Raw genomic sequence first — 15,743 nt, forward strand, 5'->3', positions numbered from 1 at the left:
TAGAGCTGTGCACGGACCACCCTCAAAGGTTTTGATTTGACAAAACCAACCTCGTGTTTTGGTTCTTTTCCGTTTTGTATTTCTTTACAAATTAGTAAAGACAGCTAAAATCGTGTAACTTGAACCTTCTTTTGTTCGCATAGTATCAACATCAATAACATTAATTACCAGTCATTTCCCTGTTAATTTTGACCACCTCGCAGCATCTGAAATCATGAGAGTGCGACATAAAATCCAAAACACGTTGTTTATTTAAATCCGAGTTCCGAATTGTGAGAAGACCATAGCGGAGACTTGGTCCTACTTGAAACCCCAAAGTAATTCAAGACGGGACTCTGGGCATGATTCAGCAAGGAATGTAGTTGCTCTTATACGCACGCAATCAGTCAATTAAATTGCACTGCGCAATGGGAGTCAGATGCTTTAAGGACTGCGATCGCAGAGGATATGCAGACCCATGGCATAGTGATACCATTTGTGGGTGGTGACAGGGGGGTGGTTGGGGTGAACGCAGGGGTGTCAGTGCGTTTCAACGCCGTTGCATGGGCATGCATAAATTAGCCACTGCGATACCAGACGCCTCCTGTGGCCTCATAGCATGCACAGAACTAAGCAATTCCTGAGTATGGTCTGACCTGCCTTAACTGTGCTGATGTTACTCAATGTTACCGATTGTTTCTCTATGTTGGCCAAGTATACGGATGTGAGTAAGGGGAAGTGGGCGTCCTTATGTCAGGCTGCTATCGCAATGCAAATGCAAACATTTACAAGTAAGCAGAATAGCGATTCATAGTGAATCAGGCCCTCTGTTCTACTCGGAACCCCAAAATGACCCGAGACGGGAATCTATTCTACTCAGAGCTCCAAAGTTCGGGTGTGTTCGTTTTTCTCAAAAAACAGACTTTAAAAACAGGTAGGGAATATTAATTACCTATTTTGCTTAAAGGTGGAAATATGCACTAAAAACAGAGCAACCAGTTAACAGTTTTTTTTTGTCCAGTGCAAGTTAAGGGAATCGGCAAATCGGGAATTGTTAACATGTAGATCCCCTGAGAAATCGGTGATCATGTGAGTCAGATCGCCGATCAGGCAGATCAGCATCGGCAAAACGGGGAATCTCCGTTTAGATGCATGGCAATGTCCAATTGGTTGCTACGGTTTTAGTGCAGATTTGCACCTTTTAGCGATGTTAGTAATTTCCCTAGAGTGTTTTTGCTGCATATCTTATATGTTCATTATTTTTTTATATTGTACTCAGCGCTGTACACAATATTGTTAAGCCACATTTCTCATAAATTGCTGAGTTTACTATCTGATGCCTAGGACACACTGGAATCTAGGAGGATTTGCATTAAGCCTTCTATAGAGGCCAGGTGTAGAAGTTGCCCATAGCAACCAATCAGCTATTAGTTATCATTTTATAGAATGTACTTGATAAATGATAGCTAACAGCTCCATCTATCCTCTTTAGAAGGTTTGTTACATCGCCTTCAAAATAACTTATCTAAGGTCATTAGGATTCAAACTAGGGTCTTCAAATATTGTTGTTGCGATATGGTGAAACACTTAAACACTGAGTAACTCTTTTCTATGTTGCTTTTCTATGCATTGACATTTTGGGGAAAATGTGTATTGTGAATTAAGCAACGGTTGTAGTTATAAGCATCATTGACTGCAATGGTGACCATCCAAAAATAAATATACATAGGTATCATACATTTTTAGAGTGTACAGAAGAAAATGAATGGGTGGTTTTTTTTACCATAATCACAGAGGGATATATTATACCAAGAGGTGACTCTTGCCCATACATGTTGCATGTATTTACCTGTGTGCTGCTATGTATCAGCAATATAAACGTTGGAGCGCTTAAATCTATGTTTGTATATTTAATGACCAGTTACGCATGCTGCAGTTTGCTGTACAACCAGGTCTTTGAGCAGTGTGGCCCCGCACAAGGATAGCCGAACGACACCGATCTGTACACCACACTTAAAACTAGATTGCATGACCTGGCCTCGTGTCTCACTGTAAGATCATTCTTTATAAATATGTATTTATATGGTGCCACGTAACTCAGTTACAGATTGAATAAAGCGTTGTTTATTTACCTAAAATAGAAATAAACTACTTACTGTACCTAAAACTGGACAGCTGAGCGGTGCGTACTCTTTGCAGTCCAAACATTTTCCTATCCTGTAATCTCTGTAATCTCCACATGGAAATGTCAATACGCTACAAGTCTCATTTAAGGATGAGATGTACAGATACACTGACCGCTGGTGATCACACTTGAAGTATTCAGATCCTGCACAAAGTGACATTTAATGGGCAAAGATTATAAAGCGAACACAGCATTCGGTCTTACAAAAAATTGACAGTAAGTTTTTTGGAAAAAATAAAAAACAGTTAACTTATATAGCTTAATGAAATAAGACTTATGGACGATGCCAAGGGATAGTCACATCTGTGACCTAAGGAGAAACCCCTGAAATTTTGATATAGGAAAGCAAGGCTTCTCCAGTGCTGAAAGGGTCTTGACAGGAGTTGTGTCTATGACACAAGTTAATAGTGGAGCAAATACCTTACTCACCAATTGATTTGAGGTAACCAGGACGGACTTCTCAATGATCAAATATTCCATCTTTACTATAATGGCACAAATTTCCCTTTACTATGTGTAAACAGGAATATTCAATAACAATGTATGTCAAGAAATATGTAATTTTAGTGTAACATATATATATTTATATATATATGTATATATTATATACTAATATATATATAAAAACAAAATGTCATGGAGAATTAAATGTAAATGTTGCAAACCGTTCTCACTAGTACAGATAAGGTAATATTTTAAAAACAAACATAAATAGATGTATAAATTAAAAATTATTTTTAAGAATCAAACTTTCCCATGATAAAAAATAATGGCATAATTTTGATAAAACAGAAAAGATAAATAAAACATAAAATGTATAAAAAAACTCACTAAATTGCTGCAACGCGTTCCACCGCACCTGGGAACTTCCTCAGGGAGTGTGAAGTGAATCTTCCACTATTAAGATATGTGTCATAGACACAACTCCTATCAATCAATACCCCTTCAGTGTTGGAGAAACCATGCTTGCTCTCCTATGTTACTTATATCGGCTACATATTATGCAGGATTTTATACAGAGTATGTATTTGAGAATTTTATGAAACTATATTTAATGTAGATTTCTGTTAATAAAAGTATATATATATCAAGTTCTCTTAGAAGATTTAAGGAGCTTCTATAGGCCACTCCTGGGGTAGTATGAAGCCTTGATCTTGGCTGGAGCATATGCTGGTTCCTGGGCTTTGGTTATGTGATGTTACTACAGGCATGCCCAAGTCCAGGTCACTGAGCATCTGGAAGTACTGGCAAAGATAAGTTACCACTAAGGTTCTGCAATGGGTAAACACGGCTTCCAAGTAGCACTCAGATACTCACATATCTAACAAACGATACAACTCCAGCAAACTAGGTTTATTCAGAGTGGCCAGGTCAGGATCTTTGGGCCTGATTCAGACCCACTCGCAAGCGACTGTCCGCTCCCAAGTGGGTCGATGGTGTGCACTGCGCATGCGCACGACGGAGGAAGCTCAGTCGTGCGCATATGCCAGACGCGACGAGCGCTCGTTGTGTCTGATCAAAGGGGGCGTGCTGTCGATGTTGATTGACAGCACGCCCCCTTTGGTGGGCGTGCCGAGGGCGTGCCTCCCAGACGGGGGCATTCCCAAGGGAACGCCTACCGTCAGAAGCCGGCCCACTGACATCACTAGTGATGTCAGTGGGAGTGATTTTGGCTCTGATAGAGCCAAAATCACTCCGGGCCTTGCGGTTGAGACCATCGCGGCCATCAACCTGCACGCTCGTATAGGCTGTGGGTGGTGACCCACAGCTATACGAGCGTCCAGGAGGACGCTCCATAATTATGGAGGACGGCCCTCATTCAGAGCGTGCACTCTGCTCAGAGCGTCCGGCTCTGAATGAGGGCCTTTGTTAGGAAGTTTGTTATCGGTAAGCATATAATCACAGTGATAAAGGCAGTAGGGCAAAGGGTTGTACTAATCAAGTCCAGGAGAAATGCAACATACTGCAGCAAATGTAGGCAGGTTTATTTAGTAGCTGAAGCCATATTTATTAACTATTGTGTTTAGGACCCGATAATTGCCATTTCTTATCATTACTTATTGCAAAAATAAGAAAGTAAGGTTTGTCTGAATGTATTAAAAATCACATCCAGTGATGGGAGCTCTTGTAGGAGCATGTCCCTGTGATGTGTAAAAGTACAGTGATCACTAATACAATCACTTTACTTCTTGGTCTGGGGGCCGTCTGCTCAACTGCACATGCTCGGTCATCAGACAATGCATGTGCAAGCACCCATTATCGGGGAGGGATCCTACTTGTACCTCTTCCAGTAAATATTGCAATAGCCAACATCAACATCAACATCATTACTGGGACCAAACTCCTAAATGCTTTGCAAATGGATATGGGTGCTACTTTTGTGCTGGAAAACTGGGAATTGCAGCAGATATCGGAGATATTATCCAAGCATGCTTAGGGAATCCTTAATATTTGCATGTATCCCCAAAAAATTGGTATTTCCCGCAAATAATCTTTGATGAATATGCTCCTTAGTAGGATACTTGGAGACTTCTACAGCACACACAGTATTACTCCAGACTTCTACAGCACACACAGTATTACTCCAGACTTCTCCAGCACACACAGTATTACTCCAGACTTCTACAGCACACACAGTATTACTCCAGACTTCTACAGCACACACAGTATTACTCCAGACTTCTCCAGCACACACAGTATTACTCCAGACTTCTCCAGCACACACAGTATTACTCCAGACTTCTCCAGCACACACAGTATTACTCCAGACTTCTACAGCACACACAGTATTACTCCAGACTTCTCCAGCACACACAGTATTACTCCAGACTTCTACAGCACACACAGTATTACTCCAGACTTCTACAGCACACACAGTATTACTCCAGACTTCTCCAGCACACACAGTATTACTCCAGACTTCTCCAGCACACACAGTATTACTCCAGACTTCTCCAGCTCACACAGTATTACTCCACACTTCTCCAGCACACACAGTATTACTCCAGACTTCTACAGCACACACAGTATTACTCCAGACTTCTCCAGCACACACAGTATTACTCCAGACTTCTCCAGCACACACAGTATTACTCCAGACTTCTCCAGCACACACAGTATTACTCCAGACTTCTCCAGCACACACAGTATTACTCCAGACTTCTACAGCACACACAGTATTACTCCAGACTTCTCCAGCACACACAGTATTACTCCAGACTTCTCCAGCACACACAGTATTACTGTAGACTTCTACAGCACACACAGTATTACTCCAGACTTCTCCAGCACACACAGTATTACTCCAGACTTCTACAGCACACACAGTATTACTCAAGACTTCTCCAGCACACACAGTATTACTCCACACTTCTCCAGCACACACAGTATTACTCCAGACTTCTACAGCACACACAGTATTACTCCAGACTTCTCCAGCACACACAGTATTACTCCACACTTCTCCAGCACACACAGTATTACTCCAGACTTCTCCAGCACACACAGTATTACTCCAGAAGCCACAGAAACACTCAATGACCAGATTCAGGGCGTTTACAGCCAGCGTTGGAGGCAGAGCTGCTGCCAACCTCTACAGATGCCTCAGGGAACATAGAACCTGCCAATGCTCCCAGGACAGTTCTCTTCTCTACCAGCCAGGACAGTTACAAGCCCCATGTTCAGTTTCACTCTTATAACCAAGATGTATTTCAAAGTTGTAAATCCATTTACCTGATAATATGGTTTTAGGACAACCCGGCTGATCAGTTCCTCCATTTGGGTAGAAATCAATGTGACCTAAAGTGTCCTTATAGCCGAGACCTATATATTAAATTTAGAAAATGAAATAACATCTGTTTAAGTTACTAAAATACATAACCTAAATTACGCAAGCTGAATGGACACTTATATTGAACATGGACCTTAAAATCATTGAATGCTTTCCACGTATTGTCTTATAACAGGGGCAGTGACATGTCAAAGTGGCGATGCATTGTCATTTTTTACTAGGTTATCACATATATGACAAACTATTGACCTTGGTTGCCTACTATAGGTGATCAGGGACGTATCTATAATGGGTGCAGGGTGTGCAGTGCACAGGGACAAGGAGGAATCCCCACTCCACACTCTGCACCCATAACAAACCGTACAGGTTCCATGCAGCCGGCCTCCCTCCCTATGTAAAGTGCCGGTGGCTGATATCTTTGGTAAGATGGTGCCGTGCAGTTATAGCAAAGACTATGCTTTTGAGCCAGAGTCTTTTGCTATCTTCTATCCATGCAACATCTTCCCGAATATCACTGGGACAACTGAGCCCTGACATAAGGTAAGGGGTGGCATGTTGCAAGAAGGGGGACCAGTCCCCATCCCCCGTCATTAATGGATATTCATTTTACACAGCAGATCAAACAGCATGGCAGCCCAACACATAAATTATAATGATCAACACATAGGGACGGATTTCCCACTAGGGAACCTAGGTGCTCGCTTAGGGCCCGGTGGGATCCAAGAGGCCCGGGGACGGACTCCTTTGCCCCAAGAAGTCCGGCCGGTCAAAATATTCACAGAGGAGCACTGCGCGAGTACCGTGTGACGTCATGACGTCACACAGTCCCGCCTACATTTCCAGAGCGTCCCGCTGTCTGCACAGTGCACTGTCACAGACTCAGAGTCACTCGACCCGGGAACCCAACCCTGGCCTCTTTTACACCCAGAAGCAACCTGGGTTAACCCTGTAATAACCCGGGTTTTAGCTCAGGTGTAAAAGGGGTATTAGTGTGTATGTAATATATATATATATTAGGGGTGAGCGGGTTCGGATTTCTGAAATCCGAACCCCCCCGAGCCCCCCCGATCCGAGTCCGATCCGAGTCAGGCTCGACTTTTCCCGCCTGACTCGGATCTGAAATCGAGGCAAAACGTCATCATCCCGCCTTCCGAGTCTCGCGGGTTTTGGATCCTATATAAGGTACCCACGTCGGCGCCATTTTCTCACTCGGCTGTGGACAGTGAAGAGGGAGGGTGGGAGTTAGGGCTGTGTAGTGTAGTGTAGTGTAGTGTAGTGCTGCTGTTGTCCACTACTTCAAAGTCCATAGGGGCTGGCTGTGTTGTGCTGTGCTGCTGTTGTTAATAGGGGCTGTGTCCACTACTTCAAAGTCCATAGGGGCTGGCTGGACTGTGTTGTGCAGTCAGTTCTCCATAGGGGCTGTGTCCACTCCAAAGTCCTGTGCAGTGTCCCAGTCCTAAAGAGGTGCTGTAGTGTTGTCCAGGGGGTGCTCTGTCCATCAGGGGTGCTCCCCCCAAGTGCTAAAAAAATAATATATTTTCTGTGTTTGTGAATTGTGTGCGCAGTAGCCGCACGTGCATCAACAAAGTAGTGCCAAGCGTGCGCCTGTGTCATAAGTAAAGGGCCGGCTGGCTTGACCGTTAAAGGGTGCTGTAACCCCCAAAGTACACTCCAGTCCAAACAAAAAAATAATTATTTTCTGTGTTTGTGAATTGTGTGCGCAGTAGCCGCACGTGCATCAACAAAGTAGTGCCAAGCGTGCGCCTGTGTCATAAGTAAAGGGCCGGCTGGCTTGACCGTTAAAGGGTGCTGTAACCCCCAAAGTACACTCCAGTCCAAACCAAAAAAAAAATTATTTTCTGTGTTTGTGAATTGTGTGCGCAGTAGCCGCACGTGCATCAACAAAGTAGTGCCAAGCGTGCGCCTGTGTCATAAGTAAAGAGCCGGCTGGCTTGACCGTTAAGGGTGCTGTAACCCCCGAAAGTACACTCCAGTCCAAACCAAAAAAAAAATTATTTTCTGTGTTTGTGAAATGTGTGCGCAGTAGCCGCACGTGCATCAACAAAGTAGTGCCAAGCGTGCGCCTGTGTCATAAGTAAAGAGCCGGCTGGCTTGACCGTTAAGGGTGCTGTAACCCCCGAAAGTACACTCCAGTCCAAACCAAAAAAAAAATTATTTTCTGTGTTTGTGAATTGTGTGCGCAGTAGCCGCACGTGCATCAACAAAGTAGTGCCAAGCGTGCGCCTGTGTCATAAGTAAAGGGCCGGCTGGCTTGACCGTTAAAGGGTGCTGTAACCCCCAAAGTACACTCCAGTCCAAACCAAAAAAAAAATTATTTTCTGTGTTTGTGAATTGTGTGCGCAGTAGCCGCATGTGCATCAACAAAGTAGTGCCAAGCGTGCGCCTGTGTCATAAGTAAAGGGCCGGCTGGCTTGACCGTTAATGGGTGCTGTAACCCCCAAAGTACACTCCAGTCCAAACCAAAAAAAAAAATATTTTCTGTGTTTGTGAATTGTGTGCGCAGTAGCCGCACGTGCATCAACAAAGTAGTGCCAAGTGTGCGCCTGTGTCATAAGTAAAGGGCCGGCTGGCTTGACCGTTAAAGGGTGCTGTAACCCCCAAAGTACACTCCAGTCCAAACCAAAAAAAAAAATATTTTCTGTGTTTGTGAATTGTGTGCGCAGTAGCCGCACGTGCATCAACAAAGTAGTGCCAAGTGTGCGCCTGTGTCATAAGTAAAGGGCCGGCTGGCTTGACCGTTAAAGGGTGCTGTAACCCCCGAAAGTACAGTCCAGTCCAAACCAAAAAAAAAATTATTTTCTGTGTTTGTGAATTGTGTGCGCAGTAGCCGCACGTGCATCAACAAAGTAGTGCCAAGCGTGCGCCTGTGTCATAAGTAAAGGGCTGGCTGGCTTGACCGTTAAAGGGTGCTGTAACCCCCAAAGTACACTCCAGTCCAAACCAAAAAAAAAAATATTTTCTGTGTTTGTGAATTGTGTGCGCAGTAGCCGCACGTGCATCAACAAAGTAGTGCCAAGCGTGCGCCTGTGTCATAAGTAAAGGGCCGGCTGGCTTGACCATTAAAGGGTGCTGTAACCCCCAAAGTACACTCCAGTCCAAACCAAAAAAAAAATTATTTTCTGTGTTTGTGAATTGTGTGCGCAGTAGCCGCACGTGCATCAACAAAGTAGTGCCAAGCGTGCGCCTGTGTCATAAGTAAAGGGCCGGCTGGCTAGACCGTTAAAGGGTGCTGTAACCCCCGAAAGTACACTCCAGTCCAAACCAAAAAAAAAATTATTTTCTGTGTTTGTGAATTGTGTGCGCAGCAGCTGCACGTGCATCAACAAAGTAGTGCCAAGCATGCGCCTGTGTCTTAAGTAAAGGGCCGGCTGGCTTGACCGTTAAAGGGTTCTGTAACCCCCAAAGTACACTCCAAACCAAAAAAATATATATTTTCTGTGTTTGTGACTTGTGTGCACTGTGGCTGCACGTGCATCAACAAAGTAGTGCCAAGCGTGCGCCTGTGTCATAAGTAAAGGGCCGGCTGGCTTGACCATTAAAGGGTGCTGTAACCCCCAAAGTACACTCCAGTCCAAACCAAAAAAAAAATTATTTTCTGTGTTTGTGAATTGTGTGCGCAGTAGCCGCACGTGCATCAACAAAGTAGTGCCAAGCGTGCGCCTGTGTCATAAGTAAAGGGCCGGCTGGCTAGACCGTTAAAGGGTGCTGTAACCCCCGAAAGTACACTCCAGTCCAAACCAAAAAAAAAATTATTTTCTGTGTTTGTGAATTGTGTGCGCAGCAGCTGCACGTGCATCAACAAAGTAGTGCCAAGCATGCGCCTGTGTCTTAAGTAAAGGGCCGGCTGGCTTGACCGTTAAAGGGTTCTGTAACCCCCAAAGTACACTCCAAACCAAAAAAATATATATTTTCTGTGTTTGTGACTTGTGTGCACTGTGGCTGCACGTGCATCAACAAAGGAGCAGCGCCAAGCGTGCGCCTGTGTCCCATAAGTAAAGAGCCGGCTGGCTCATTTCTTAAAGGGTGGTGTAACCCACAAAGTGCACTACTCTCCAGCAAAAATAAAAAAATATTTTCTGTGTTTGTGTGCGCTTTAGCCGCACGTATATATATCAATATAACATAAATGGAGGACCAAACTTTCTCCGATAAAAATAAAATAGGGAAAGATCAAGAACCACTTCCTCCTAGTGCTGTTGCTGCTGCTGGGAGTTGTTCATCATCCCAGAGAGGAAGTAGGAACATCACTACTTTTACTAAACAATTGACCCTCCAACAGTCCCTAGCGATGAGGATGAAGTACGACAGCAGTCATCCTGAAGCAAAACGTATAACTGAGGCCTTGACTGCTATGTTGGTGTTAGACGTGCGTCCGGTATCCGACATTAGTGCAGTGGGATTTAGACAATTGATGGAGGTAGTGTGTCCTCGGTTCCAAATCCCGTCTAGATTCCACCTGCATCCTCAAAGCAGCAGCGACAAGCGTGCGTCTGTCTGTTAAAGGGTGGTGACACCCTCAAAGTGTGCTACACAAACAATTAAAATATTGTTCTTTTTTTTTCTGTCTTTGTGAAATGTGTGGGCTGTAGCCGCACCTGCATCCTTAAAGCAGCAGCGACAAGCGTGCGTCTGTCTGTTAAAGGGTGGTGACACCCTCAAAGTGTGCTACACAAACAATTAAAATATTGTTCTTTTTTTTTCTGTCTTTGTGAATTGTGTGGGCTGTAGCCGCACTTGCATCCTCAAAGCAGCAGCGACAAGCGTGCGTCTGTCTGTTAAAGGGTGTTGTAACTCTCAAAGTGCTCCAAAAAATCAAAAAATTTTTTTTAATGTGTTTGTGACTTGTGTGCGATGTAGCCACACTTGCATCCTCAAAGCAGCAGCGACAAGCGTGCGTCTGTCTGTTAAAGGGTGGTGACACCCTCAAAGTGTGCTACACAAACAATTAAAATATTGTTCTTTTTTTTCTGTCTTTGTGAAATGTGTGGGCTGTAGCCGCACCTGCATCCTTAAAGCAGCAGCGACAAGCGTGCGTCTGTCTGTTAAAGGGTGGTGACACCCTCAAAGTGTGCTACACAAACAATTAAAATATTGTTCTTTTTTTTTCTGTCTTTGTGAATTGTGTGGGCTGTAGCCGCACTTGCATCCTCAAAGCAGCAGCGACAAGCGTGTGTCTGTCTGTTAAAGGGTGTTGTAACTCTCAAAGTGCTCCAAAAAAATCAAAATTTTTTTTTTAATGTGTTTGTGACTTGTGTGCGATGTAGCCACACTTGCATCCTCAAAGCAGCAGCGACAAGCGTGCGTCTGTCTGTTAAAGGGTGGTGACACCCTCACAGTGTGCTACACAAACAATTAAAATATTGTTCTTTTTTTTTCGGTCTTTGTGAAATGTGTGGGCTGTAGCCGCACCTGCATCCTTAAAGCAGCAGCGACAAGCGTGCGTCTGTCTGTTAAAGGGTGGTGTAACTCTCAAAGTGCTCCAAAAAATAAAAAACTATTTTTGTAATGTGTTTGTGACTTGTGTGCGATGTAGCCGCACTTGCATCCTCAAAGCAGCAGCGACAAGCGTGCGTCTGTCTGTTAAAGGGTGGTGACACCCTCAAAGTGTGCTACACAAACAATAAAAATATTCTTCTTCTTTTTTCTGTCTTTGTGAATTGTGTGGGCTGTAGCCGCACCTGCATCCTTAAAGCAGCAGCGACAAGCGTGCGTCTGTCTGTTAAAGGGTGGTGACACCCTCAAAGTGTGCTACACAAACAATTAAAATATTCTTCTTCTTTTTTCTGTCTTTGTGAATTGTGTGGGCTGTAGCCGCACCTGCATCCTTAAAGCAGCAGCGACAAGCGTGCGTCTGTCTGTTAAAGGGTGGTGACACCCTCAAAGTGTGCTACACAAACAATAAAAATATTCTTCTTTTTTCTGTCTTTGTGAATTGTGTGGGCTGTAGCCGCACCTGCATCCTTAAAGCAGCAGCGACAAGCGTGCGTCTGTCTGTTAAAGGGTGGTGACACCCTCAAAGTGTGCTACACAAACAATTAAAATATTGTTCTTTTGTTTTCGGTCTTTGTGAAATGTGTGGGCTGTAGCCGCACCTGCATCCTTAAAGCAGCAGCGACAAGCGTGCGTCTGTCTGTTAAAGGGTGGTGACACCCTCAAAGTGTGCTACACAATCAATAAAAATATTCTTCTTCTTTTTTCTGTCTTTGTGAATTGTGTGGGCTGTAGCCGCACTTGCATCTTCAAAGCAGCAGCGACAAGCGTGCGTCTGTCTGTTAAAGGGTGGTGTAACCCTCAAAGTGTGCTCCACAAACAATAAAAATATTCTTTTTTTTTTCTGTCTTTGTGAATTGTGTGGGCTGTAGCCGCACTTGAATCCTCAAAGCAGCAGCGACAAGCGTGCGTCTGTCTGTTAAAGGATTACATCGGTGACAGCATCCAAGTAGGCATGTCAGACAGTCCGTACCTGTACTGGCAGGAAAAAGAAGCAATTTGGAGGTCCCTGTACAAACTGGCTCTATTTTACCTGAGTTGCCCCCCCTCCAGTGTGTACTCCGAAAGAGTGTTTAGTGCAGCCGGGAACCTTGTCAGCGAAAGGCGTAGGAGGTTGCTTCCACAAAATGTGGAGAAGATGATGTTCATAAAATGAATTATCAACTCTTCCAGGGAGACCAGCCTCCAGAACGTACAGAGGGACCTGTGGTTCCAGCAGGGACGAATTAATACTCTGTGAGGATGAGGATGTACACACTGAAGAGGGTGAGGAATCGGTGGATGAGGAGGATGAGGATGACATCTTGCCTCCGTAGAGCCAGTTTGTGCAGGGACAGATTAATTGCCAGCTTGTTTTGTGGGGGCCCAAACGAACCAATCATTTCAGCCACAGTTGTGTGGCAGACCCTGGCGCTGAAATGATTGGTTTGTTAAAGTGTGCATGTCCTGTTTATACAACACAAGGGTGGGTGGGAGGGCCCAAGGACAATTCCATCTTGCACCTCTTTTTTTTCTTTGCATTATGTACAGTTTGGGGCCTAGTTTTTCAATGCCATCCTGTCTGCCACTGCAGTTTCACGCCTAGATGGGTCACGTGGTTGTGCCGCCCACTCGTGTCGCTTAGCATAGTCATCCAGCTACCTCGGTGCAACCTTTTGGACATAAAAACACTATTGTGAGGTGTGAGGTATTCAGAATAGACTGGAAATGAGTGGAAATTAAGGTTATTGAGGTTAATAATAGCATAGGAGCAGAAAAAGCTACAAATTCTGTGATTTTAGCTGTTTTTATGCTTTTTTTCAAAAAAATACAGATCCAAAACACAAAACCCAGAACCCAAAACACGGAAGGGTGGTTTTGGCAAAACCAATCCAGATCCAAAACACGAAGAAAGATCCAGATCCAAAACCAAAACACAAAACACGAAAAGTGGCCGGTGCACACCCCTTATATATATATATATATATATTTAAATTTAGAAACCCACCCATTTATTTATATTTAGAGAGTCCTGCGTTTGCCCCTGGTCCCACGGCTTGGCCCAGCCCCAGCATGCACATCAGCCTCTGCACAGTGCCACTGCCAGGCTTGCTACCACCCACCAGCAGCACGCAGAGGCCAGAGGGACAGGCAGAGCTGCAGAGGCCCCAGATCTCTGGGAAGCACAGCAGCCAGCCAGGTAGGGTACTGTGTTAGGGGGGGTACAAACCAGAACGACCGGCAATCGTGCCGCTGTTCATGGTGATTTGCCTTCACCATGGACATTGCATGATTGCCGATACACACTACATGATTTAATTAGCGACGGAACAAACACTTGTTCCGTCCTTCATTAATATGTATGGCGCTGCATGTGATATCGTGTGATTGGCCATGCAGCACGGCCAAGCACACGATATCGAATGCGATCGCAAGAGTGCACAAATCAGGCAAACACACTGCTCAATACTGTATGTCCAATTTGTCGTTCCGATTTGGCTAAATCGGGCCGATATTGTGCAAGTGCGTAGCCGGCCTTATTCTCAATTACTCTGTACTATAGATTGATTGATGTCGTTTTTTATGTTGTGCAATCCGATTTAAAATTGAATAGTAAACAATTATGAGCTGAGCGATTAACGGTAGACTGCGCACGCACCGTGATTGCACTGCGCACGTGCCAAGGTATAGTGCTATGGATTATTTGAGGGAGGGGGGCCCCAAACTGGTATTTTGCCTAGGGCCCCATGAGGTCTAAATCCGGCATATTTGCTAACATAACCATAAAGTTTGCCAAGCATTTACAGCTAGATCCTTCCAAAGTGAGAATATACCTCTGCTGGCACAGAACAACCGCCTACAACCAAAGCTCCAGGAACAATCTTGAGCTCCAGTGTGACTGCTCCTTGGGCTCCCCATAGGCTGTGTGACCATACAAACAAACAGGTATCTTTGTATGTTATAGAAATCAGTTTCCCTTGGCTACAGTACTGCTCAGTTGAGACCGCCCCCGTCACCACCACCTACACACCTCCATGCCTACAGCCAGCTTACTTCAGTCTTGTTTCAAATAGTAAAGGCAAGGTAGATTGTTCTGTGCAGTATGTGAGGCCCTATAGAGATAATATGTAGCTCCCCAACACCTTAAGCTGGCCACACATCTAAAGATTTTCTGTCCAACCAGCCAACTAGTTGATTGGTTGGAATGAAAATCTGGTAAGGTATGAAAGCAAATGACAATCAGCAATTTGCTCCCAAACGCCGCAAAATGGACAAAAACTGTTGTTTGAACAAATTGTTTAGATCAAACATTTAACAAACTTGTCTGACGACCATTTTCATCTGTTTTCTGGCATTTAGGAGCAAATTGCTGATCATCATTTACTCCCATATGTTACCAGATTTTTATTCCAACCAATCAACTAGTTGGCTGGTTGGACAGATAATCTTTAGATGTGTGGCTGAAGCAAGCTCTATGTTTCCAATAGCAAGAGCAATATAACAATTTTGATGACCAAATATATATCATTTACCATCAGTGTCTGAGTGAATGACGTCCACAAACTTTGCATCACTATAGTGCAATCTGTCTTCCGGCGGCTTCCCATTGAATAGCGGACCAGCGGGATCCAGACCTATTCACCAAAGGCGGATGATTATAAACAATGTTAGAAAAATATAATGGTCTTCATTGTGATACAATATTAAATAAATAACAGTATATGAATTAAAAACTGCATATTACCTGCAGCCAGGTGCAATGCTTTCTGCTGATTATCCATAAAGACTAGCCGGTAACTTACAGTTAACTATAAGGCACATCATTACAAGACAAGAAATATAATCATTGCTACTTACAACTACATTATGCATATTTTTATGATTAAATAAAAATTACATTAATATTAACTCTCATACATTTCATGATAGTCATCCATTAGTACTATAAAGCAATCAGTCACTATAAATCATTTTCACATGTCAATGTATGTGAGACAGAAGGGTTCATTTATTAATATTGCATACAGGTACAAGATTTGCACTAAACCACATAAAGCAATCAGTCTACCACCTACCTTGTACTAGACAGGTAAAAGCTAATTGGTGATCACTTGCTGTTTAATTCAGTTGTGGTACCTGAATGCAATGTTCGTCAATGATGTCTACTGTCTTTTCCTTTACAGTAACTGCCATAGAAAACCTCTGAACAGGTCACATACCACAGAGAAATAATACACCCTCTAAAGAAATAAATAGGATATTGCCCACATATATGAGGATCTATTAATCATTATCCCA

At 43.8% G+C, this 15,743-nt stretch overlaps 1 protein-coding gene across 1 annotated transcript in view; it reads right to left on the reverse strand.

The window, feature by feature from the left end:
- LIPI (lipase I) overlaps positions 1–15,743 on the reverse strand; it is a 47,968-nt gene that overhangs the window by 15,972 nt on the left and 16,253 nt on the right. Inside the window, exons 4-6 of the mRNA XM_088442749.1 lie at positions 14,978–15,079; positions 5,897–5,986; positions 2,141–2,308 (exon numbers count right to left, since the gene is read on the reverse strand). Of these exons, the coding sequence (XP_088298875.1) occupies positions 2,141–2,308; positions 5,897–5,986; positions 14,978–15,079 (360 nt within the window). The remainder of the gene's footprint in view (positions 1–2,140; positions 2,309–5,896; positions 5,987–14,977; positions 15,080–15,743) is intronic.

Source organism: Taudactylus pleione, unplaced genomic scaffold (genome assembly GCF_031769625.1).
Source record: "Taudactylus pleione unplaced genomic scaffold, aTauple2 ptg000316l, whole genome shotgun sequence".
NCBI classification, from domain to species: Eukaryota; Metazoa; Chordata; class Amphibia; order Anura; family Myobatrachidae; genus Taudactylus; species Taudactylus pleione.